The sequence below is a fragment of the Macaca mulatta genome, chromosome 7 (assembly GCF_049350105.2).
Source record: "Macaca mulatta isolate MMU2019108-1 chromosome 7, T2T-MMU8v2.0, whole genome shotgun sequence".
NCBI lineage: Eukaryota > Metazoa > Chordata > Mammalia > Primates > Cercopithecidae > Macaca > Macaca mulatta.
In genome coordinates, this window is record NC_133412.1 from 46210782 (window position 1) to 46237644 (window position 26863).

General features: G+C 48.1%; 1 protein-coding gene across 4 annotated transcripts in view; it reads left to right on the top strand.

Annotated features, from left to right (window-relative positions):
- The window catches only part of CORO2B (coronin 2B), a 151362-nt gene that overhangs the window by 60071 nt on the left and 64428 nt on the right, over positions 1-26863 (top strand). For all 4 annotated transcript variants that reach the window (XM_015142555.3, XM_077939634.1, XM_077939633.1 and 1 more), the window contains exon 2: positions 8703-8903. In XM_015142555.3, the coding sequence (XP_014998041.1) occupies positions 8703-8903 (201 nt within the window). The remainder of the gene's footprint in view (positions 1-8702; positions 8904-26863) is intronic.

Here is a 26863-nt window from a genome sequence, read left to right on the forward strand (position 1 = left end):
TCCTCCCCTCCAGAGACTGTGGAGAAGGCGCCGTCCCAGCCCTGCCTGTTCCCACTTGGCTTTGATCCGCTCCCTGATAGCATGAGGGAGGCAGGACAGAGCTGGGTGGCGAGGAGGCATTCCCATTTCCTGGGTGAGAAGAATGAGGGGCTTGCCCGAGAGGCCCTGTGAGTTGGTGGGAGAACTGGTCTGGAACCCAAGAATTCCATGTTTGCCAGAGATGCAGAGAAAGACGGTGGAGTGACTCCAAATTGTAGCCTTCCTAAGTCCCTGTACACCCCACCCAGGAACTTCCAGGAGTGGCGGTTTGGATTGATTCTTGTCTTCTAGGATTTAGGACTTTTAGTAACTAACTGATGACTTTTAGGAGCTAATTGATGTCTTTTCTCCCAGTGCTGTCCAATGGAACACACTGCAGTGATGGAAATGCTCTGTAATCTCTGCTGTCCCATATGGTAGCCACTAGCCACATGTGCCTATTGAGCTCTTGATATGTGGTTAGTCTGAGGAAGAATTTTCCATTTAATTTTAATTCATCTGAATTTCAACAGCTGCATGTGGCTGGTAGCTACCATATAGGACAGTGCAGTTTCAGCCTACTCTAAGGTACACAGGCAAGAGGAGATACTCCCAGATATTGGTTCCACAGATCCATGCCTTCAAAACACATTTCCCAGACGATTCTGATGCATAACCGAGTTTGGAAATGGTCAGGGCAGGGGTCTGAGAGATGCTATACTGAGGGAAATGGCACAGTTCATGCATCTCCCATTGTCTGTTTGGCTTTCTCATTTTACAGAGGAGGACACTGAAGCTTGAAGTCCACTGGGAATTACTGCCCAGGCTGGCGAGCCCCTCGGGACTGTGGGCTGGTTCCCTCTGCTCCCTCCAGTTTGGAAATATTCACTGTGTTCCTCCTGTGTGTCCAGCCTTCCTGGGTGGAGGAGGAACAGATGATCAGCTCTCCCTCACGACCCAGAATGCTGTGGATGAGATGGAGCTGTTGATAACCGTGTCTTTCCTTCATGACAGTGCCACATGATTTTCTCTTGTGTTCTCATGTTCCATCCTCATACAGATTCCAGGACCCAGGTCAGTTGATACCCACATATCACAGAAGAGGACACTGAGCCCGGAGAAGGAAGGTGGCTTGTCCCAGGTCACACAGCTAGTGACCAAACAAGATGGAAAGTGCCAGTCTTTCTCTGACAGCCCATGACCCGGGAGTGGCTCTGTCATATATCGTGATGGGCTGCCCCATGGGAGCTACCAGGGCAGATCTGAGAGGTCTCCTGGGCTCCCCACATTACACAGCTCTTTCCCAGAGGGCTTACTCCCAGCCCTTTGATGTGAATGTAGCCACATTGCCCCTTCACCTGAGTCAGAAACTTAAAAAAAAGTGCTCTCTTACATGTTTGTGTTCCAGTTAAAAACTAAATTTTGCTCATGTCATCATCTAGAAAATGCACCCGCTGTCCACAATAAATCATTTTTGAGATCCGAGGACAGGATACAATTTGCTTCCATGTGGAGTATACATGGTGATTATCTCAGAAGAGGAAAAAATGCTATCCTACATTTCTTGAGAGGCTATAAGGGCCATTTAGCTGCAAAATGAATACTTCTTCCTTCCGGGCCCTCCCCATCTGGGAGGGAGACCAGGATGGCCCTGGGCCCAGGGAGAGGCTGCCAGGGAGCAGGCCCAGCAGCTGTGCACATCTGGAATCCAGAACCTCTCCCTCCCTCTCCTGACCCTCAGACCAGCCCAGCCCAGCCCTGTCCTCCTCCTCCTGGCAAAGCCTGACCTCCCCAAGTAAACATTTGATTATTTGAAGTCAGAGACTCTCCCTCACAGGAGAAGGAGAGAGGGTAGAGCTAGTGTGTAGCAAGCACCCGTCCTGGGCCAGACACTTTGCCAAGGAATTTGTATTTGGTCACTTCATTGTATCCAGTGAGCTGGATGACATTATTCTCATTTTACAGTTAAGAAAACTGATATTCAGACAGGTTGAGTAGGTAGTCCAAAGTCGTACAACTAACAAGTAGCAGAGCCAAGATAGAAACCACAGGATTCTTTCTGACTCCTAAAACCCTTCCTGCTATACAGTTTCTTTACACTTTTGTGTAGGGCCGTGGATTTATGGAGCTATTGGGGAGGGGTAAGAGTTGAGGTGGAGAGGCTGAAGGAGGAGAAGATGCGTGTTGTATTGGAAAGAGAAGTAGACTAAAGAGTCAGAAGTTCTTGGCTGAAGTCTTGGCTACACCATTTTGATAGCTTGTGACTTTGGACAAGTCTCTTAACTCCTCCATTAGCCACACAGACACTCTATGTTGTAAATGGGATTGTAGCACCTGCCTAGCTCTGCCTGCTGGACAGCAGCGGGGCTGACTGAGGCGGTGTCTGGAGAGGATCATGACTGCGGGTGGGCTTTTCAGGGTGGTTCTACGGGCACTGGCCCCTGGCTGATTCTGTGCTGTCAACAGCAAGGGACTCGCTAGGCCTCAGCCTGACAGCAGTACTGGGTTCCGAGGCGTCGATATTCTGGTGACAGGGAGCCTATTGGAGACAGGGCTGCATGACCAGAAGGAAGAACGTGGTAGAGGGAGGGCTCTTGAGGGAGGGTAAGGACCAGCCCCTCATCCTGTGGGCAAGGGCAGCACATCAGCCTGAAAATAAAATGCAAAACCTCAGCAGGCTGAAGTCACAGCCCTAGGGTGAGTTCCCTGAAGGAGGCACCTCCTTGGGCCTGACCTTGGCTCTTGCCCCCCTACTGTACTGAGAGATGATTCAGCCTCACTATGAGGCTCAGCTATAAGGGAACCCTGAACTAGGCATGGAGTGGGGTGGGGCTGTGCAGGGGCCAGAAGGAGTTGGATGATCTGGTAACTTACAATCCAGTAACTGGAGACAGAAAACACGCATATCTAAAGCTTGAAATAAGTGCCAAGCATTAATCAGCTCTGTGGGACGCCCTAAGAGGAGGTGGCTATTGCCATGTAAGAGCTGTTGTCATTCAGGGTCACAGCAACCCAACTGGGGTAGGGAAATATAGAGAAGGAAGACCCCCAGCCAGGGAGGGTGGTAGAACCAGGATGGTAGACCTCAAAGCTCCTCTCTGTTCCAACATCATGTGTTTAATAAAGTACAGGAACTCTATTATCTCAGGGCTGGAAGGCGATCTAGTTCCACTCATTAATCCACATTGTCCTTGGTCGGAGGTCATCCACCTCAATCTTGAAACCCCTCCTCCCCCCAGGGATAGGAAGCTCATGACCTATCAGGGTAGCTTCTTTTTCCAAGTTAGGCAGCTCTAACCATTAAGAACGTCCTTTCTTTTACGGAGTTCAAAACCAATCTTGAAAACCAGTCTCAAAACCAATATGTCCCAATCTTGTGTCTTGTGCTCATTTGTCCTAAAAGATTCAGAGACAGTGTGTTCTGCTCTCACTAGAACCAGTCGGGGGGAATCTACTAGTATCTGGGCAGGGCTTCAGGGGTAAAGGCAAAGGGTCAGATTTTCAGGTCACCTCTTGGCCGCCCCCACTGATTTCCCTTTGAGGTCTCGGCAGGGATGAGGTCAGCCCCTTAGTAATGCAGATCCTTCTGCAGACACCCAGCTTTGGCCCACAGTGTGTACTGGTGCCTGGCCTGGCCTTCCAACCTCTGTCCATCACCTTCCAGAACAAACCTTTGGCACTGGCCAGGTGGCCGCCTCACTGCCACCAGCCAGACCAAGTGTGTGCTTACACATTCCCTCTGCCCTCTCCTCTCCTTTCTCATGCTTTACCAAAGCCAAGTAACTAATAATGGAGACATTGTAACCTGAATCAAATCAAGGCCTTAGACCTAACTCTTAAAGTTTACAAGGGATACAGGAACAACTTTAGCCATGCCCTGAAGCATCATGAGACAAATCTTTGGAACGTTTTATAAGACGACTGAGCTGATATCTTTCAAAAGGCAATGCCATTAAAAAAAAAAAAACATAGGGCTAGGAGTATTTTAGGTTAAAGAAGGCAAAAGAGAGTTCACAACCAAATGCAATACGGGAACCTAGGATTCACTGAATCTTAGTTCAGAAACTAAAATAGCTGTAGAAGGTATTTGGGGGAAATGTAAACACGGACTGGGCATTACATGGTATTGAGGAATGGTCAGTTTTCTTGGATGCGATGATGGTGATGTGCTAAGGAAATTGCCCTCCTTTGTAGGAAATGCTTAAGGAAGTAAAAAGGAGGCAGGAAGTAAAAAGGAGGCATGATTTTTGCAAGTTCTTTTCCCATAATTCCACAGAAGTAGAAAGAAAGAGAAGGGCTGAGGTAGAGGGGGAGGAGCAGCTGGTGCTTGGAGCAGCAAAATGTCTTTCCCAAGGTCAGTAGGAGTCTGAATGGGGCGCGGAGCCAGGACTGCAGACTCCCAGCTCAGGGTCCTGTGTGAACACCTGTGCATAGGTTCACGTGGCATGGAGCTCCAGGCCCAGGGATATAGAGCCATTGATCAACAGCAGCCCCTGACCTCCCTTCCCCTGGCCCTTCCAAAGGCCCAGCAGAGAGAATCTCCATGGAGATCCAGCCCCAGCCTACCCGCCACGGTGGAGAGGCCAGCCCAGGCTTGCTGAGAGACAGACACTCTCCATTCTTCCCAGGAAGCAGGCCTGCCTCATTCTAGGGCCTGCCCAGGCCCATCCCCGGGGAACATGCTCAGTGGGAGAACATGCCTGCTCGCCCCGAGCCTGAGCGCTGTGGTCCCCTGGGATGCAGCATCCAGTTCAGAAGTGCTAGCTGGGCTGTGGGGGCAACAGGAGATGGATAAGGAGTCATTCAAGAAGACCACAAATGTGCACACCAGAGCCTTCACCACAGATGCTTCCTTCCTGTGTCCACACCCTGAGGACTGGGGAGATGGGGAGATGGGAGAGAGAGGAAACAAGGGCAGAGAGTGGGAGGAAGCAGAAGGAGCAGGGAAAAGGAGAAGGGGGAGGGTGGACGAGGAAGAGGTGAAGTCAGATGGGAAAACAGGCACAGAAACTGCGGGCCGCTGAGCGCTCCACCTGGGGAACCTGGGGTACGTGTGGACTTTGCCAGGTGGGCTCAGGAGAGCCTATCAGGTCAGCATGTCCTGTGCTGGGCACATGGCAAACAGCTTGGCATTGGCTCCTCCCAAGCCCTTGGAGGTGATGGGGATGATTAGCCACCTTTATTTTTTTTATTTATTTTTTTTGAGACAGGGTTCAGCACTGTCGCCCAGGCGGGTAGTGCAGTGGTGCAACTCAGCTCACTGCAACCTCCACCTCCCAGGCTCAAGCCATCCTCCCACCTCAGCCTCCCAAGTAGCTGAGACTATAGGCGCATACTACTATGCCTGACTAACTTTGTATGTTTTTGGTAGAGACAGGGTTTAGCCATGTTGCTCAGGTTAGTGTCTCTAACTCCTGGGTTCAAGCGATCTGTCCTCCTCAGCCCCCCAAGGTGCTGGGATTACAGGAGTGACTCACCTCACCCGGCCTAGCCTCTTTTTTTTTGAGACGGAGTCTCATTCTGTTGTCCAGGCTGGAGTGCAGTGGTGCAATCTAGGCTCACTGCAACCTCTGCCACCTGGGTTCAAGCAGTTCTCCTGCCTCAGCCTCCCAAGTAGCTGGGATTACAGGTGCCTACCACCATGCCTGCTAGCCTCTTTAATATGGGAGTAGATGGAGGGGCATAGAGAAGTTAAGTGACTTGCCCAAGTCACACAGCAGGGTTGGGATTTGAATCTAGGTCTGCGTGGCTTTCAGTCCAGTTCTTGTGACCCTTCCCCTTGTTGTCCCCCAGGGAGAGCCTGCGGTGAAGTCTGCACTGGGAAGAGCACAGAACTGGGCACTCACTCTAGAAACAGGCCTTGTGCAGACCATCCCCGGTGCCCAGCCACAGGCTGTGCTGGGGTTGGAGACAGAACTTGCCATCCCGGTGGCTCCCTGAGCCTTGGGTTCTGGTGGATGCTGAACTGTGTCATCTGTCTCCCCACTAAGCTGGACTCCCTTCATGGATGGGCTGGGCCTGCCACCAGGTCAGTTGCCCAGCAGGTCTCCCCATGGCCTCCAAGACTCACCTAGGCTGCCTGGGAAAAGTGCACAGTAGTCTTCAGTCCCTTTCAGAAGACCCTGGTATCACCTCCTGCCATCACAGAGCAGCGACACACCCCCAGGATGGGAGAGGCTAGGACAAGCTCTAGACTAGGAGCCCGCCCGGGGAGAGGTGCCGGCTGTCTGCGGATTCTGAGGAGGTCACTGTGGGCTATGCAGATCAGAGTGAGTCCGGCCTTAAAGGCTGAGAGTTGGCTACACAGAGAAGACATTCCAAGCTAGAACTGCACTAGCAAGGAAGAGGAGGTTGGAGTGAGCAAGCTCAACACCTCTTTTCTCTTGTGTGGAAACTGTGGCATCAAGAATGTTCCGCGTGGAAAAGGCAGAGCAATACCTAGTGTCCTCACTTCAGATTAAACTTTTGCCAGGTCCACCAACCACCCATACTATATTTTTCATACTGTATTTTTCTTTGAATTGATTCACTTTTTGAAACTTAGCCTCATTAGCAGTAGTATCTGTGAAACCATGGATTTGACACGCAAGTTATATTTTTTTCTAAAGCAATTTAAAATAAACGCATGACTGGCTAAAATTAACTTCATCTCTGTAAACATGTAAAGGACCACCTGGGACCTCACTTTGGGAATAGTTGGTGTCCTGATGAGGAGCCAGTGCTTGGGGAAGGGAGAGCCTTGCCTGCTCTCCCTTCAGCTTGGGGAGGGAGGGGAGAGGCTTGCCTGAGGTCACACAGCCTGGGGAGGAGAGGGGAAGGCCTTGCCTGAGGGCACACAGTCAGCCTGGGGACGGGAGGGGCTTGCCTGAGGTCACACAGTCAGCCTGGGGAGGGGAAAGGGCAGTGACCCACCAGCCTCCCAGCCAATGCTCTTGCCTCTCCAGCATGACTTTATCCAGACAGTCTGGGGGAGAACAGAGAGTCAGCAGAGAGAGAAGGCAGGAGGGACAGGGACACAGCGTGGGCAAAGACAGGGAAGTAGGGAGGAGTAGAGAGCAGGGAGACTGGCCCAGTGGGATGGAGGGCAACCTTGGGAAGTGGAGAAGAGGCAGTGGAGAGGCAGGGGTTGGGGCCCAGAGAACTGGTGGAAGAGGATTTGCCTGAAGGTGAGGAGTGACTTCCCTGGGATTCTCCTTCTGGATTCTGAACTTCCTCCTTCAATAAAGAGGCCTTTGTGACTTAGCTCTTGGCTTGATTTAAATCAGATGTAGGCTGGGCGGCACCATGGCTCACGCCTGTAATCCCATCACTTTGGGAGGCCGGGTCAGACGGATCAGCTGAGGTCAGGAGTTCAAGACCAGCCTGACCAACATGGTGAAATCTGTCTCTACTACAAATGCAAAAATTAGCCGGGCGTGGTGGTGGGTCTCTGTAATCCCAGCTACTCAGGAGGCTGAGGTGGGAGAATCACTTGAACCTGGGAGACAGAGGTTGCAGTGAGCCGAGATCACGCCATTGCACTCCAGCCTGGGTGACAGAGGGAGACCCCGTCTCAAAAACAAACAAACAAAAAGAAACAAACAAACAAACAAAAAACTGTACAAAGTATATCAGTTAGAACAGGCTAGGATATGCTGTAACAACAAATTAACTCCAAAATCATAGCGGCTTATATAACAAAAGTTTGTCACTCATGCAAAGTCTGCTATGGATTCTGTAAGTGCTCCAAGACAGCAGTGCCTCATGTAGTGACTCAGCAATCCAGATCGCTTTAATCGTGTGCTTTGTCATCACATGAGACTCTCTAGCTGTGATGGAAAAGTACTGATTCCTGGGCTGCATCCTCAAAATATTGGATTCAGTAGGTCTAGATTGGGACCCAGGAATCAGCATTTCTTACGAATGACATAGGAAGCCCAGCGACCTCCCCCACCCCAGATGACTTTGATACAGGTGATCTGTGGGCCACATGCTGAGAAACCTTGCTTCAATGGGTAATCTGGCATAGGAGGAGTCTCGGATTTCCAGTCAGGAGACCTATGTTCATGGCCCTACTTAGCTGTGTAGCCTTGGACAAGTCACTTAACCTCTCTGTGCCTGATGATGTGATGATAACATCCAGGACTCAGAGATTTCTGAGGGTGTACCTGTGGATTAGAAATGCTAGATAATCCGAGGGGATGACAGTGGGTGGGGGGTTGCCTTCTTGCACACGGAGAGACATCTCCCCACCCCACTCCTGCTGTGGGCCTTGTCCTCAATCTTGGTGAACACTGGCCTCTGCTGTCCGCACCTCCCATACTGAACCGAGCACAGTTCCGGATACTCGGGAGGGAGTCTGTCTGTGTTCTTGCTTTGCTCTATCACGTGATAGGTTCCTGGGTAGTAAAAGGACCCTACAGCCTTTCTAGAAAGTGGGGTGGGCCTGTGTACCAAAAGCCCCTATGCCAATCTTTGTTCTTGTAAGACTTTATTCAAAGATTAAACCCACTAGAACGGGCTGGGCCTGTGAGTGTGCCCAAATTCTTGGATGCTTCTTCCTTTCCACCTCTTCCTGACGGGGGACCCAGGACCTGCTCACCTGCTGCCCGTCTGAGCCGCAGCTTCCCTCCCCCCAGAGCCCAGCCCAGGCCCTTCATGGCACAGGGCCCAGCCTGACCCTTGTCTCTCCTGACCACTTACAGATGTCCTGGCGTCCGCAATACCGTAGCTCCAAGTTCCGGAATGTCTACGGGAAGGTGGCCAACCGGGAGCACTGCTTCGATGGGATCCCCATCACAAAGAACGTGCATGACAACCACTTCTGTGCCGTCAACGCCCGCTTCCTGGCCATCGTCACTGAGAGCGCAGGGGGCGGCTCCTTCCTCGTCATCCCCCTGGAGCAGGTAGGTGGCCCCTACCTTCACTCCACGGGCAGCTCCAGGGCAGAGGAGCCCTCCTTGGTCTCTCTTAGGCCTGTTGACCCTACTTCTCTCTGAGTTCCTACCTTTTACTTCCTCATCAAGCATCTAGTGGCTATGCCTTCTCCAGGATTTTCCTGAGATTCAACAGAACAAGTACAGGCCCTGGATCTGGGAGACCTGAGATCTCTTTCCAGAGCTTGCCTAAAGGTGTGCACTTGGACAAGCCACTCCCTTGGTGCATACAAGGTTTCATTCCCTGAAGGAGTGGGACACTCTGATGTCCAAGACCAGGTCTAGCTCTATCACTCTGTGTCCTGAGTGTCCTCTTGGTTTGGAGCCAGAAGGGATGGAGACCCAGCCATAAGTATTATACACTGAGCAACTGCAAAAATTATACACTTTTTTTTTTTTTTTGAAATGGAGTCTTGCTCTGTCGTCCAGGCTGGAGTGCAATGGTGCGATCTCGGCTCATGCAACCTCTGCCTCCCAGGTTCAAGCAGTTCTCCTGCCTCAGCCTCCCAAGTAGCTGGAATTGCAGGCGTGTGCCACTGTACCCGGCTAATTTTTGTATTTTTAGTAGAGATGGGGTTTCACCATGTTGGTCAGGCTGGTCTCGAACTCCTGACCTCAGGTGATCTGCCCACCTCGGCTCCCAAAGTGCTGGGATTACAGGCATGAGCCACTGCGCCCGGCCCACTCATTTTTTTTTAAATTGCTCTCCACTGAGAGACTGGAAATAATTTACCTTCTTCCCCATCCTCCACCTCCTAGCTAAAGATTTCCCCTTTCTGCAGCTGCTTACGTGAATATAACAGATTAAATCTGCAAAGCCTAGATCATGAAATTTTTAAGCCAAAGCCATTCAGGCGGAGTCCCTGGAGGCCTGTGGGAGGTCACGCGCTTCAGGGAAAGTGCTCGCTGTCAGTCCCACTTGTTTATGGCTGAGTTCCCCCTTCCCAGCTTGACTCATCCCCACTCCCACCCTCCGCCAAATCGCTCAGGGGGAGGAAGAGGTGCATGTGGAAGGAAGCCTTGGTTCTCAAAATTCACTGTCAGCTGGTGGTGGAGGATGGATTTTTCCAGTCTCTCCTACCCACAGTGGGGGAGCACAGATTTGGAAAAGGCTTAGACCAGATCTTCCTTTCCACCAAAGGGGCAGCTGCAGGGACACTGAGGACAGAACCTGATGCACAGAGAGGGCTGAGGAGCGTGCACTTGGTGGTGGGAGGTCTGGGTTCTGCACTTGCCAGATTTGGGACCGTGCGCATGTCACTTCACTTCTCTGACCTTTATTTTCCTGTAATGGTAAAAGCAGGATCAGAAATCCTCCTCTGTCTACATCTGCCATGTTGGCCTTAAGTGAGATAATAGATGTGAAGCTTCTAGTGAACCACACAACATGTTAAGGATGTTTGGTTACTTTTTTGGGAAAGTTATCCACTCTGCTGGTCAACCTCGCAAAGGCTCACAGCTGCTCTAACACAGTCGGAAGGATCCTCAAGTGCAGCTTCCCTTCCCTCCTGAATCAGATGGCCTCAGGTCACTGTTGCCTCAGGCGCACACTCAGCTCCATCCACTCAGGCCTACAGGTCCCCAGGAACATGTGGGCTGGTTCTTACTGAGGCTCAAACCTATTGCCGGCACCCTGCCATACTCCACATTAGGCTCACAAGGGTCAACAGTCAATACCTCACACCATAACAAAAATTAATTCCAGATGCATTAAAGATCTAAACATTTAAAATAAGAAAAGCTACAAGTGTTTTAGAGGAAAATGGAGTGCATGTTTAAAATCATGCAATGAAGAAAGACTTGCTAAGAAAGACAGGAATCCCCAAAATCATAAACGAAATGAATAGATTAGAATAAATTTTTAAAAGATAGTTTCTGTACTACAATGAGACACCTAAACAAAATGAAAACTCGAGCCACATACTTGACTACAGTATTTGCAATATAGAATAGACAAAGTATTCCTGTGAAGAGTATATAAAGAGTTCCAGAAAAATCAACAAGAAAAAGAACGTGGCCAGGCGCGGTGGCTCATGCCTGTAATCCCAGCACTTTGGGAGGCCAAGGCGGGTGGATCACCTGAGGTCGGGAGTTTGAGGCCAGCCTGACCAACATGGAGAAACCCCGTCTCTACTAAAAATACAAAATTAGCCAGGCGTGGTGGTGCATGCCTGTAATCCCAGCTACCTGGAAGACTGAGGCAGGAGAATCACTTGAACCCAGGAGGCAGAGGTTGTGAACTGAGATTGTGTCATTGCACTCCAGCCTGGGCAACAAGATTGAAACTCTGTCTCAAAAAAAAAAAAAGAAAAGAAAAAGAAAAATGGGACTAGGGCCGGGTGCCGTGGATCACGCCTGTAATCCCAACACTTTGGGAGGCTAAGGCAGGAGGATCGCTTAAGCCCAGGCATTTGAAACCAATCTGGGCAACCTAGTGAGACCCTGAGACCCTGTTTCTACAAATTGAAAAAAGAAAAAAGAAAAAACAAGAAAAATTAACCGGGCATGGAGGCTTGCCCTGAAGTCCCAGCTACTTGGGAGGCTGAGGTGGGAGCATTGCTTGAGCCCAGGAACTGGAGGCTGTAGTGAGCTGTGATCACTCCACTGCACTCCAACCTGGGCAATGGAGAAAAATCCTGTCTCTTAAAAAGACAGACAGAAAGGAAGAGGCTGGGCGTGGTGGCTCATGCCTGTAATCCCAGCACTTTGGGAGGCCGAGGTGGGTGGATCTCCTGAGGTCAGGAGTTCGAGACCAGCCTGACCAATATGGTAAAACCCCGCCTCTACTAAAAATACAAAAATTAGCTGGGCATGATGACATGCGCCTGTAGTCCCAGCTACTTGGGAGGCTGAGACAGGAGAATTGCTTGAACCCGGGAGGCGAAGGCTGCAGTGGGCGAGATCGCACTACTGCTCTCCAGCCTGGGCGACAGAACAAGATTCCAGCTCAAAAAAAAAGAAAGAAAGAAGGAAAGAGAGAGAGAGAGAGAGAAAGAAAAAGAAAAGAAAAGAGAAGAAAAGAGAGAAAAGGTCGGGCGTGGTGGCTTACATCTGTAATCCTAGCACTTTGGGAGGCGGAGGCGAGCAGATCACAAGGTCAGGAGATCAAGACCATCCTGGCTAACACAGTGAAACCCCGTCTCTACTAAAAATACAAAAAGAAAATTAGGCAGGTGTGGTGGCAGGTGTCTGTAGTCCCAGCTACTCAGGAGGCTGAGGCTGGTGAATGGTGTGAACCCAGGAGGCAGAGCTTGCAGTGAGCCGAGATCGCCCACTGCACTCCAGCCTGGGCAGCAGAGCGAGACTCTGTCAGAAAGAAAGAAAGAAAGAAAGAGAGAAAGAAAGAGAAAGAAAGAAGGGAGGGAGGGAGGGAGGGAGGGAGGGAGATATGAATAAGCAATTCATAGAAGGCAAAATATATATTTTAACCTACTAATTGGAAAGGATTTAAAAGAGTAATAATCATCAGTATTGCCAAAAGTGTGAGAGAGCAGCTGCTCAAATACACTCTTGGTAAGATGTAAACAAGGCAAGTTGGCAATTTCTATTAATATTTAAAGGTGCATGTCTACTGACCTAGCAATTCCACTTTAGGAATCCATCCTACAGAAATATTCCCAAGTGTATTTAAAAAATATGTGTGCAGCATTTTTTAGTACTCGATTATTTTTACAAGCCTCAATTTTTAAATTATATTCAATAAAAATAAAGTTTCTCTGTCAAATTGCTTAAACGTTTCTAAACGCTTCCTCTCAATTTCTGTAATGGTAACGAAATGTTTTACACTGTCAGTAGCACTGGTCTAGAATATGAACACATTTTGTAAACACTTCATGGACAGCAGAAAAGAATGCTCTTTACAGAGTTTGTCTCTCTATGTAGAAATATGCTCTCTATATACACATACAAGGTGTATTTGATATACATCTTTTTTCAGCTTTATTTGTTCACATGCTGTAATACATTTGGTTTAACTTGATTAATCATGCACTCATTGTGACAACTCACACTACCAACTGATTTCTGTTGTTTTCTCTCATTTCAAGAAGTTTTCATTTTACATGAGTACTGAATGTGCAGCATTTTTATGATAGTGAAAGGTTGGAAAGAACCTGCAGGTCCATCAATCAGGAAATGCGGTAAACAAATGAGGGAAGAGCCACACAAAGGGACACTATGCAGTCATTAAAATGATGCTGTAGAGCAGTCCCGTTCTCCAGCGTTCAGTCTCAGGATCACTTTCCACTCTTAATGATTATGGAGGAGCCCAAAGAACTTTTGTTTATATGGGTTGTATCTATCAATATTTAGCATATTCAAAATAAAAATGAAGGAATTTAAAAATATGTATTTATTAACTTACATAATTATAAGTCTATTTCATGTTCTCCTGAAAAACATTTTTATTAAAAATAACTTTTTTTAAGACAGAAAAGTTAATGAGAAGAATGGTATCATTTTACACTTTTGCAAATCTCTTTAATATTAGTCTGGCTTATTAGAAGACAGCTGGCTGGCTTTGCATAGCACACATTATGCAGCCTTTGGAAAACCCCACTGTACACTCCAGAGAGAGAAAGAGAGTGAAATGGCAGATAATGTCCTATTATTAGGAAAATACTTTTGACCCAGTGGACTGCATAAAATGGTCTCGGGGATCTCCAGAGGTCCCCAGACCATACACTGAGGACCAGAGATGCAGAGTAATATTTAACAAGAGAAAACTATTTATATGATACACTGTTACGTGAAGAAATGCAATATATGATTAATGATTAATCACATTACAAATATTTATCCCCTGTAATCCCAGCACTTTGGGAGGCCAAGGCGGGCAGATCACCTGAGGTCAGGCATTCGAGACCAGCCTGACCAACATGGAGAAACTCCGTCTCTACTAAAAATACAAAACTAGCTGGGCATCGTGGTGGGCGCCTGTAGTCCCAGCTACTCCGGAGGCTGAGGCAGGAGAATGGCGTGAACCCGGGAGGCGGAGGTTGCAGTGAGCTGAGATCCGGCCACTGCATTCCAGCCTGGGCAACAAGAACGAAACTCCATATAAAAAAAAAAGAGAGAGAGAAGGAGAAATTGAGACATTCCTGGCCAACATGGTGAAACCCCGTCTCTACTAAAAATACAAAAATTGGCTGGGCATGATGGCGCGTGCCTATAATCCCAGCTACTTGGGAGGCTGAGGCAGGAGAATCGCTTGAGGTTGTAGTGAGCCGAGATCGCGGAACTGCACTCCAGCCTGGCGACAGAACGAGATTCCGTCTCAAAAACAAAAACAAAAACTATTTACCTATCTGGAAGCGACTGAAAAAAATATACATCAAATGTCAAAAGTTATGTTATCTCCCAAGTATTGGGAGCATGAGTCCTCTGTAATTTTCTTTTCCCTTAGCTATATGATCTAAATTTCTTACGAGTACTTAACGTTTTGTACTTTGGAAAAAATAAAGGCAATTCGCTGATGTGAAGAGGGAGCCCCTGAAGTTTCAGAGGCCCTGCAGGCCGGAGAGGGGCTCAGTGTAGTGTGTGCACCGGTATGGACAAGAGGGGCCCCATCCGCTCGGTTTGCCTGCTGCCCTCCGGCCAGATGAAAGTCTTCATCTACCTTGAACATCAGCCCTCCCTAATGTATGTAGCAAATGTTTCCTCCCAGAGTAACACCTGAATCTGGGCTCGCTGCAGAAAGTTGAAACAGAACTGCGGGACCCATAATGAAGGCATGGCGAGGGGTGGGGTGGGTTCTTGACTCCGTGGGGGGGTAAGGCAGCTCCTTGATCTGCGAGGCTCAAGTAGTTTCAGGCAGGACCCTGAGTCTGGGGACTATGGGACAAAGGGTCCCGCCTCCAAAGTGGAGTGGCTTAGGTATTGGAGCCAACACCGGCTTTCCCTGCCGCCCAGGCCACGGCCGTCCCTCTACCGCCCCCTGTGGCCAGGGCTGGGCCTGCAAGCATGGGACAGCCTCCCGGTTGGTGCAGGGGGTGCGGGGAGAGGGAGGCAGTCAGTCCCAATGCGGAACCCTTCCTTGATTTGGCAGCGGTGGAGATGTTGTTCCATGCTACCCGATTTTCTAGGAGGAAGAAGGGTCAGATTATTTTAGCTCCAGTTTTCACCCCCTCAGTTTGATAGAAATTTCCCTGAAAACAGTTTCCTGTATTCAATTCAAACACAGAAGAGATTTTGGCCATTTCTCGGTGACTGCAAATCATCACTTTGAGCGTTAGTTATGAGCTATTAACTGATGGTGGGGCAGTCTTGTCCCTACGCTGAATGGCTCCAGATTTTTGTCTTGAGCAAACAGCAGGCCGCAGAGAATTGTCTTAGTTCTTCTCTAAATTTTTTCCCTCTACTATCATCGAGTGTCTCCTCTCATTCCTTGCTTGCTTTTCTAAGAGATGTGGGCCAGAAGCGAATAGCACCTGCCCAGGATGCCCAAATCCCTGCCCCGAGGCCACACCTCCTGAGGAAGGCTCAGAACCTTCCACAGAGCTTTTCTCTCCTTGCTCCGTTTCCTTCAAAACCAGCTTGCTTGAGATTTCCATATTTATGATTAAAAATTATTCTGCAGAGTAGGAAGCCATGTCCACAACAACTACAAACAACAACCGCGATGATGCTTTGCCTTTGTACAGCACTCTCGAGTTCCAGCAAACTCTGTGTTCATTGATCCTCTCAGCAGGTGGGTAGAGCCGGGCATACAGTGTGGACCTCAAACCAGCTCACTTATTTCTGAATCCACGATTCTTTCCGCCGCCCATGATGCTGGTAAACAGATAAGTTCTGGCTGGCAGATCTCGAAGGAGTGGCTCTGTCTTCCCCAGGTCTCTTATTCACGCTGCCGTTGTGAAGGCCAGTGCCTGCTTTTTCCCCTAGTTAACATTCAGCCGCCAGCTCTCTGGAGTGGAATGTTAAGCTGCAGATGGGGGAGCAATCAGCACCCTGATTGCCTGGCACAGCTGGAGGGGCCTTATGAGTATTCCAGAGAGCAGGCACTGTGCCCAGCAGCCTGATTAACCACCGGGGCCTCCCCAGGGGCGCCACCCCTTTCCGGCTGCACTTCACCAGGACTGCCTGCCACTTCCAGATCCAGGCCACAGGAAGACCAGGGCTAGAACCAGAGCTACCTGCTACCCCAACTGGCACCTGGCAGAAAGAGAAGAAACCTGGCCTAGATATCAAGAGTCTGGGTTCTCCCTATAACCCAGCCATTCTCAGTCCCAGCTGTACACCGGGTCTCTGGGGCTGGGGTGGTGCATTCTCCCTCCCCACCACGATAGTGTGGCCTGAGGAAATTTTGAGGATCTAATGTACCTGCTCTGTTTGAATCTCACCTCAAATTCTATGATGAAAGTATACTTATTCTCCCCGTTTTACAGATAAAGAAACAGAGGCTCAGAAAAGTCACAGCCCACAAGTAGCAGAGTCAGAATTTAGTCCAGGGCTCTCCCAGTCATGTGCCTGCCCACCTTACAGTGGATTAGAGGGGAGCATTTCTATAAATGTGCCTTGTATTATTATTACTGCCATTTGGATGTCTTAGAGGATTTCCTTGAATGTTGATTCAGCCAACACTTTAGTACACCTCTCTGATGAGCTGACACCCCATGTGTCCATCTCTTTTGGAAGCCAAGAGCATAGATGTTTCCAGACTCCATACAAGTGCAGCAGATCTTGGGGAAGCTTACTCTCTGAAGGAATGAAGCAACAATTCTAGTTGGCAAGGAGAAGCAGGGGTGGGGTCCTGGAGGAGAGGTCCAGACAAGATAGCATGACTCCAGAGGTCAGGAGGCAAAACTGGCCCACCGACCCGCCCATCCATCCAACAGATGGGTGTTGAATGCCTGCTAGGTTTCAGTCAGAGTTCCTCAACCGAAGAGGAAGCAGTGAACAACACCAAGTCTTGACCACCTGGAGTTAGCCCAGTTGGCTGCCTGTCTTGGACTGAGAGCCCCCAGGGGTGGGAAATGTATCTGGTTTGCACGGGGACTGGCTCACAGTAGATCCTCAGCCAAGGGGCCATTGGGCTGACCTATGGCCAAGTCACAGAGGCAGGTGCCCATCTACCCTGAGATGGGGTCTCTTCTTTGCTGATCCTGGCAGCTCATCCCCACCAGATCCTAGGGAGAATGCAGCACCCTACAGGGGCTGCCCAGACCGAAAGGGGCTGCATCCTCCCCTGAAAGCCCTTAGAATGATATTGCATGGCCCAGCTGTTCTTAACTCTGGAGTTGAATCTAGAAGTTGGTGGATCAATTAGCTCCATAGCTCACAGCATGTCTTAGGCCTAATATGAAAAGAAGGATTGGGAGGAAAGGTGCCTAGCTCAGTGCTGAGGACTGTAATAAAATAATATTTTGTTTGCTCACCCAAAGCCTTCATTCCCATTCCAGATTTCTGTAACACCCCATCACTCCCCCATAATCAGCACTGAGCTCCTCAAGCCTTCTCTCCCTCAGAAAAACAAAAAACAAAAAAAAAGCCTGAATCTTCATCACTGCTCTGCAGTGAGGTTTCCGCCTCTCCAAGGGAATTCAGAGAGCCTTTTCCAAATCCATTTTTCAGATCTTTCCTCAATCGTTCTTTGTTCTTCAGGCTGCCTTCCGCTTGGTGCAATTTGCATCTCAAAGCCCGTGACAGCCTGAATGTACAGTAAGTGACTTTGGAAAAGGGAGGAGAATTGTGCTCTCAAAGAGAAAAGTCGCAACTTTATTTCATTTGTCTGAGGCCCAAGATTGACAGCCTTGCTTTGTGTTTTTCCTTTTTTGGAAGAATGGCTGCTGATTTTTGAGGAAAATGAAGGCAAGCCCTTCAGCAGAAATGGAAGTGTCGCTCTCTTATTTTATTACAAGGTTATGGGATGCGCATTCTCTGGATTTGGAGTCCAGGGGGCCAGAGATGCAGCCTGGCTGGTGGGCATCATGGTAGGTCAAAGAATCCATCCCTTTGCCTTGGGCCAGGGTCTACAGCTGAGCTGTCTTCCTGGCTCAATCCCTCTCATTCCTTGCAGAGCCAGGGAGGCTGGAAATTATAGTAAAATTATAGTAGCTGGTTCACTAGGACTCTGTGAAGTCAAGCCATGGGCCCTAACTCTGCCCAGAGGCACTGCCCTGACCTCTGAAGCATCGGCCAGTCTGCTTGATCTGCTACCCATTTTCCTTCTAGGGCCTGGAGCCTCCCATACCTTTGGAAGTTGTAGCTCCACCCCTCAGCTGTGAAACCCTAGGCCTCTAATGTCTGCTTCTCAGTTTCCCTGTTTGTGAAATAATAATAGTGCATGCTGCTCAGGGTGCTGCGATGATTAAATAAGGTGCTGTCAAAAGCGCTTAGCATGTAGCCTGGCCCATAGTACGTGCTAGTAAATGGGAGCCATGGTGATGCCAAGGACTGTTACCCATCTCCAGTCCTCCCCATCCTAGCAATAGCCTGTTAGCTTTGGTGAGCTTTGGAGCCCGTGGCCAGCAAGTGAGAGCCTTGTCTTTGGCCTTCCTGCTACTGTTGTCAGGCACAGTCCCTGAGTATTCCTAGCAGTGAGCTACATCGAGGGGAAGGCACCCATAGGCAAGTCATTTGTGCCTGAAAGGGTACAGGGATGGTGGTGCGGGGCCTCCAGGGAGGCATGACTGGGGTGGCCATGCCAGGCTGGGCGCCTGGAGGTGAGGGATTCTAGGGAGGGTCCAGGGCTGCCATGGAGCCTGGTGGTGCCCCTCTCAAGCCAGCCTGCCTGTTTATCTGGATTTGGACTGCCTGCCAGGGTTTAATGAGGGAAGGCATGTAAAGGTTTTACCGCAGTGCCTGGCATAGAGCAAGTGCTCAACAAATCTGAGCTATATTGCTTCTATTATTAAAAGACCCAGGCTGGTGGGAGAAAGCGGTGCTGGAATTGAGACGGGGGCTCTGTGGGGTCTAACTGCCTCAGACGGAAGCACAGCCCCATTGAATGAGCATGAGCTCTGTGCTCTGAGCCAGGCTGAAGCCACACAGTCCTCACAGTCCATGCCTCTCACCAGCCCACCTCCCCAGTGCCCCAATCCCAGTCTTCCATTAACACAATGCCAGAGTCAGAGGGGACCCCAGGGATCATATATTCCAACCACCTTGTTGTGCCCACGACAAGTCCTGATCCCAAAAAGGAGAAGTGTCTTATCCAAGGTTGCATGACATGCCTGGACACCCTCTGGCCCCCTTCCCCAGCATCCTTGCCCTCAGCCCCTTCTCAGAGTCCAAACTCACATCTACTAAGGTGTTGATGATAACAATGGCTTTCCTTTACTAAGGGAATTTGCATTTGATGGAGGTTAGGGTGAGATTTAAGGAGACCAAACTCTTGAGACCGGAAGGAATGTGTTGATAATAGTGGAATTTCAGTCTGCAGGAGATCTTTCCACAAAGGGCAGCCATCCCCAAGCCCCCCAACAGGAGGCCAGGCAGTGACTTACTGTTGTGTCTCGTCCGAGCCTGTAGCTTTGGAAGCACCCTCCTCATGTGTCAGTGACTCTCAGCACTTCAAGGGACAAAAATGATTTAGGGTGCAAGAGGGTTGTGGGGAGTGGAACTAAGGTTGCCTGGCTTGAAACAGAGCTTCGCCCTGGGGGCAGTTGGGGCCCAGAGGCCTTGGCCGAGGCTCCTACCACTGGCCTTTCTCCTGGCAGCTTCCAGAACAATGGCTGCCTGTTTGCCCTGCCTGAGAAACTTCAGGCCTGATTTAGTTCTTAGGGCAGTTTCCATTTCCAGATGGCCTTCCTCATGTCCCTGACCACCCCCACCACCACCCCACCCTCCCACCACCAGCTCCCATCCCAAGGCTCTTGACTTGATGGAGGGGTGTGGGAGGAAGAACGGTTGATCCCAGCATTCACAGCCTCACATGTCAAGAGACAGCTCTGTGATATCAGCATCACATAGCACTTCTTGTCTCCCCGCTTTCCATTCCACTCAGCCAAGACCTTGATTTCAGTTGCTAAGCAACCTGTGCCTGAGTTTCCAAGTGGGTCGTCAGGTGAGCATGAGAGGTGGAAGGTATGGAAGGGTAGTGCTTAAAACTGCAATTTATGGATGGAGACACAGAGGCCCAGAGAGGGCAAGATACTTGGTCAGGGTTGCACAGCTAGTTAGTGCCCCATGTGTCAGATGATTGATCCTGGCAGCCAATGCTTCAGAACCATCCCATTTCCCACTCCTCCTTCCCCCACCAAGAGAAGCACCCAGACAACAGCAACACCTTAGAGACTTCCCGTGAGAGGCTTCCATCTACCTGGACAGGGAGGCAGTGTGCTCAGAGGTTAGGTGTGCAGGGTCTGCATCAGCTGGCCTGGCTTTCAATCCTGATTCTACCATTTGCCAGCCATGTTCTTTGGGCAAGTTATGTAACTGATCTGTGCCTCGGTTTCCTTTGCTGCAGAATGAGAGCCATGCTAGTCCTAACCCCGAGGCTGTTCTGAGGATTCAGTGAGGTGTTATATAAAGCCTGGAAGGTGCTTGGCTCAGGGCAAACCTTTCAGTGCAAGTCTGCCTGTGTGATCCTGGCTTGCTGGCTCTGATGCACCCTCCCCACCTAGGGTCCAGTGCCCCTGCTCTCCAGTTTGCTCATTTATCTCGTGAGAATTCTGCCTTAATGTTATGAGGTCACAGACGGAGTACAAAAGTTCACAAACTTTAGTTTTTAACACTGAATCATTTTATTCAAATAAAACAGATTAACTTTTGGGGGAGTCAGGCATAGATCCTTTTGGCAGTCTAGAAAAACTCATAGACCCCTTCACAGAATAAAGTTTTTAAGTATACAAAATAGGATTACAAAAGAAGCCAATTATATGAAACACAGGCCAAGCACAGTGGCTCACACCTGTAATCCCAGCACTTTGGGAGGCCAAGGTGGAAGGATTGCTTGAGCCCAGGAGTTTGGGACCAGCCTGGGCAACATAGCAAGACACCATCTCTACGAAATACAAAAAAATGAGCCAGGTGTGGTGGCATATGCTAGTAGTCCCAGATACTTGGGAGGCTGAGGTGGGAGCATCACTCGAACCCGGGGAAGTCGAGGCTGCAGTGAGCCCTGCTCATGCCACTGCACTCTAGCCTGGGTGACAAAATGAGATCTTGTCTCAAAAAAAAAAAAAAAAAGGAAATACAATTATCAAAATGTATACCAGAACTGTGCTGTAGTAGTGTAAGTGCTTCTCTATCAATGCATTACGCACCACGATTGAGTGCAGGACACAGTAACGACTCTAATTTCAAAGTCATGATGAGCATAAATATTTTGAGATAACAGTAGCAGAAGTGATCTGAAAATATCTGTGATATCTGTTTGTGAACACATTATAAGTTCAACCAATCCTGTTGGGTTTTGCTGCCTACATTTATACACAAAGGAAACGTGAGATTTCAGTTAGAGGCTAGTGAAAATATAGATGTAAGTTTTCTCCTACCCAAGCTTGCAAACCTCCTAACAGGGTCTGTGGCCCCATTCAGATTACAGACCTTAGAAATACAATCAGAGGGGAATATTACTGTATAAAATCAGGACAGGCAGAACTGTGTGGCTGAAAGTTGGTGGGGAGGGAGCAGTGCAATAGACCTGAGCACCCTTCATTCCTGTGGGGCTCCCCAAACTCCTAAGGCTTCACTGGCAGTTAGGAAACCTAGCTTCTCTGCCTGCTTCTTTGTAACCTTGGGTGAGTTCCTTTGCCTTTCTAGGCCTCAGTTTCCCCATCTGTAAAATGAGATTTTGGGCCCGTTGTCCTCTGAGGTCTTGCCGGCTCTGACATTCTGAAACTCTGTGCTTCTCCTCCCCTGGAGACAGAACCTCCTGAAGCTTGGGTCGGTAGGAGCCCTGGACCAGGGAGAGGGAACAGCTGGGGCCAGGCTGGCCAGCTCCCAATTGTTCAATGGAGGAGGAGGAGGAGGGCGAGATGCATGGTGCTCTCCAAAGCGACAGCTGGGTGAGCCTGGCTGGGGGCCTCGTCCCCGCCTGCCATCTGTGCCTCTTTCCTGCCTTCGGCCAGCGGGGGCCAGTGGGGGGTTGTGGATGGGGCCTAGTCCAGATAACAACCTGGGTAGAAGCAGGAGGGGCTGGCCAAGAAAATGCAGGGAAGAGTCTGGCTGCTCAGTCTTGGGTGCTTAACTCTTTCCACCCACTCCCCACCTTTTCCCACTCTGATCTAAGAATTCTGGAAAGGAAGTAATACACAGCCCTAGGTCCATCCAGGCTGCTTAATGGCTCTGTGACCTTGGGCAAGTTACTTAACCTCTCTGAGCTTCATTCTTCTCTGTCCAGTAGACATCATTCCTAAGACCTGCTCTTTGGGATTGGAACAAAGTGTAAATGAAACAGAGTAGATAAAGTACCCCAGCTCAGTGCTGACTCAGTGCCACAGGCCTGTCCAAACAGAGCTTGTACCTGGGACTGTGAAATGCTCCCGCGGATCGGAATGCAACATGGAGGCCTGATGAGCCCTGTGCAATGTTTGTGAAGTGCTGCCACTGTCCCCAGGCACAGGAGGCTTTGCAGCCAGCTTTCTCTCCTACACGCCTTTGCCCCGTCTGTTCCTTCCTCTGGATTGCCCTCGCCCGCCAATATCCACATGCATACAACTCTACCCACTTAGAATAACTTAGACCTATTTATAAATAAGTACTTATATTTAGGCAAAACCTTCATGCAGTTGGACAGCTTAAACTTCGGAAGCAAAGGACCTGCAGTGGACGGTCTGCCTGTCAATCGCAGCTTCCAGTCACTCAGTTCCTCCACTAGGAGGTAATTGCTGTTAGCAGTTGCTGGAGTGTCTTTCCCAAAATTATTTATATATACATACTTAAACCTGGAAGAGTGTGAGGGTTAGGGGCGCTGACCCCTGCACCGTTGAAAATCCACATATAACTTTCAACTCCCCCAGAACTTAACTCTGCTGACCAGAAGCCTTACCAATAACATAAACAGTCAATTAACAGGTATCTTACATGTGATATGTGTTGTATACTAAATTATCACAATAAAGTCAGCTAGAGAAAATGTTATTAAGGAAACTGACTGGAGACAATGGCTCGTGCCGATAATCCCAGCACATTGGGAGGCCCAGGCAGGAAGATCACTTGAGGCCAAGAGTTCGAGACCAGCCCAGGCAACATAGTGAAAGCCCGTCTCCAAAAAAAGTTTTTTAATTAAATTTTTAAAAAGAAAATCATAAGGAAGAGAAAATATATTTACTATTCATTAAGTGGAAGTGAATCATTATAAAAGCCTATCCTCGGCCAGGCACGGTGGCTCATGCCTGTAATCCCAGCACTTTGGGAGGCTAAGGCAGACAGGTCAAGTATTCGAGACCAGCCCGGCCAACATGGCAAAACCCCCATCTCTACTAAAAATACAAAAATTAGCCAGGTGTGGTGGTGCATGCCTGTAGTCCCAGCTACTCAGGAGGCTGAGGCAGGAGAATGACTCGAACCAGGGAGATGGAGGTTGCAGTGAGCCAAGGCCTGGGCGATAGAGCGAGACTGTGTTTCTAAAAAAACAGTCTATCCTCATCTTCATGTTGAGTAGGCTGAAGGGGAGGAGGGAGAAGAGGGGTTGGCATTGCTGTCTCAGGTGGCAGAGGTGGAAGTGGTGGTGGAGGTGGAAGGGAAGACAAGAGAGGCAGGCAGGCACCTTCAGTGTAACTTTATAGAAATATATCGTAATTTCTGTCTGGCGTTTTCATTTCTCTAAAATTGTTTCTATATGGTACCAATTCTCCTTTGACCATGTGCTTCAGTATCAGTGCCTGAATCATGGGAGGGTTCATGTCATAAAAGAAGTCAAAAGCAGTCTTGAATAATTGGAGTCTTCTGCCAGATTGTCTAATGTCAATTTGTTTACTGGTGCTGCTGCTTCTATGTCTTCGTCCTCATTGTCTGGCATTGCTTCAGAAGCACTCGTCTCCATCAAGCTGTCTTCTGTTCATTCCTCTGGTGTGATGTCTATTAGCTCTTGGGCTTCTTCAAGATTTGTATCTTTATTATTATTATTATTATTATTATTTTGGCAGGCTCTTGCTGTGTTGCCCTGGCTGTAGTGCAGTGGCATGATCATGGCTCACTGTAACCTCGACGTCCTGGGCTCAAGTGATGCTCCCACCTCAGCCTCCCAAGTAGCTGGGACTTCAGGTGTGCACCACCACGCCTGTCTAATTTTTGTATTTTTTGTGGAAATGGGGTTTCACCATGTTGTCCAGGCTGGTCTTGAACTCCTAGGCTCAAGCAATCCACCCACCTTGGCTTCCCAAAGGGTTGGGATTACAGTTATGAGCCACTGCACGCAGCCGAGATTCATATTTTGAACCCTTCACTCCTACACACCTTTTTTGCATATCCACAATCTCTTTCATTATTTCCTTGAATGGCTCTGTGGTAAATCCAGTGAGGTTATGCACAACATCTGGACCCCGTTTTCTCCAGTGGGAATTTATTGCCTCAGGCTTGATGGCTTTCACAGCTTTTTCTGTAACAATGATGGCATTTTCAACTATGTAATCCTTCCAGATTTTCATGATGTTCTCTCTATGGAGGTTCTCTTCCTTAGTGTTGACAATCTTTTCCATACAGTACCATGTGTAATGTGTAAAGAGTCTTTTGTTTTCCTTTATTTTTGAGACAGAGTTTTGCTCTGTCACCCAGGCTGGAGTGCAGTGGAGTGATCTCGGCTCACTGCAACCTCCATCTCCTGGGTTCAAGCGATTCTCCTGCATCAGCCTCCCTAGTAGCTGGGATTACAGGTGCCCACCACCACGTCCAGCTAATTTTCGTATTTTTAGTAGAGATGGGGTTTCACCAGTCTACTCTACTCTACTAAGTAGAGTTTCACCACTGTACTCCACTCTACTAAGTGGTTTATGATCAGGACTACCCTTACCTGGAAAGCTGCTCACTCCCAAGTCTTGAAGGGAAAAGATTAACACCAGCTGGTAGTCTTTGTACAACAAGAAGGCCTGGATAACCAGAACCCTTTTTCTGGATTGGTTGAATATTTTGTCCCTGAAAAACTGCCTTTTAAAGTTCTTTTGATATTGGACAATATCCCTGGCCACCTAGAACCCCATGAGTTCAACTTGCTCCTAAACACAACGTTTCTAATTCAGCCTCTAGATCAGGAGATCATAAGAACTCTTAAGACTTATTACACATGGTACTGACCAGACGTGGTGGCTCGCGCCTATAATCCCAGCACTTTGGGATGCCAAGGTGGGTGGATCACTTGAGGACAGGAGTTCAAGACCAGCCTGGCCAGCATGGCAAAACCCCATCTCTACTAAAAATACAAAAATTAGCCAGGTGTGATGGCGTGCACGTGTAATCCCAGCTACTCAGGAGGCTGAAGTAGGAGAATCACTTGAACCCAAGCAGTGGAGGTTTCAGTGAACTGAGATCATGCCATTGTACTCCAGCCTGGGTGACAGAGTGAGACCCTGTTTCAATAAATAAATGACTAAATAAATAATTAATTAATAAAAACCTGTTCAGGCAGATGTCCTTTCTCTTCAGTGATTTTCTTAATGGCGTCTAGGAACTCATCTGCTGCCTCCTGGTTGGCAGAAGCTGCTTTTCCTGTTATCATGACATTTTTTGAGCCAATTTTCTTTCAAAATGATCAAACCACCCTTTGCTGACATTAAATTATCTGACTTTAGATCCTTCAACTTTCTTTTGCTTTGTTTTCATATAATGACTTCACCTTTTCTGGAATCACATTAGAATCTATAGGTTATATACCTTTCTTATAGTAATCCTTTACCCACATAAAAGCTGTATTTTCAAAATGAGATAAGGTATTTTGAAAAGTGCAGGGTTTTCACGCCTGCTGGCATAACTCAACAATAACTTCATGAATTTTCTTTTCTTTTTTACAATAGTCCTTAAGCTGGATTCATTTATCTTGAAATGAGGTCTGCAGTTGTTATTCAAGGTTTACACTATTGCACTAAACACAATGAAAAATACAGGAGAACCTCAAAAGATCGTTTTGCATTGCCATATGCAATTTATTGGAGAGATGGATTGAATCATATACATGGAGATGATTAGCCTCACATGCATTTTAAGCAGATACTTGCAACACTTGAGCTTCCTGCAATAGCAACAAGAGGAGGCTACAAAATTATTACAGTAGTACAGTAGATGCCACAGTTTTGTGCACTTATGACTTAATACTGTGTCATTAACATTTGTTTACATTTCTCTCAACTACAAATGGCACCATGTATGATCTGAAAGTGTGTGTATGTTTTGATAAATTTCAGCTTTTTATAATAGATTTGTATATATTTTATGCCAGTAAATGATAAGATAGACTAGTATTTACATATATTCTATGCATTTATGACATAACTTTTTCTTAATTTTTTTTTCTAAACAAGCTAACACAGGACTTTTTCTTAATTTTTTTCAATATTTCTAGGCTACCTGGTTTATCGTGAGTTTTTTCAAATTGTCGCTAACCAAAAACAAATTTCCAATTTATTGAAAAAAAATCTGTGGATAAATGGACCCACACAATTCAAACCTGTGTTGTTCAGAGTTCAATCTTTTTTACACAAAGATCACCAACTACCTACATTGTTCTCGCTACATCTTGGTTTTTTTCATGTAATTATATATCTTGGAGATCTTTCCACAGCAAATATAGAAAGAATTTTCTTGCTCATTTTTATAGCTACACAGTATTCCATTGTTTGGATGGTCATCATTTGTCCAGCCACATTTTGCCTATTAATGAGTTTTTCAATTGTTTCTTAACTTTCACCATCATAGACAGTGCTGCAGAGAGTAATTGTGGACATGCTTTGTTTCACGTGCATGCAGGTATGTCTGTAGATTAAATCCCTAGAAGTTAAATTGATAGTTGAAGAGGTATGTGCTTTCTTACAGGAAACACACACACATACACACAT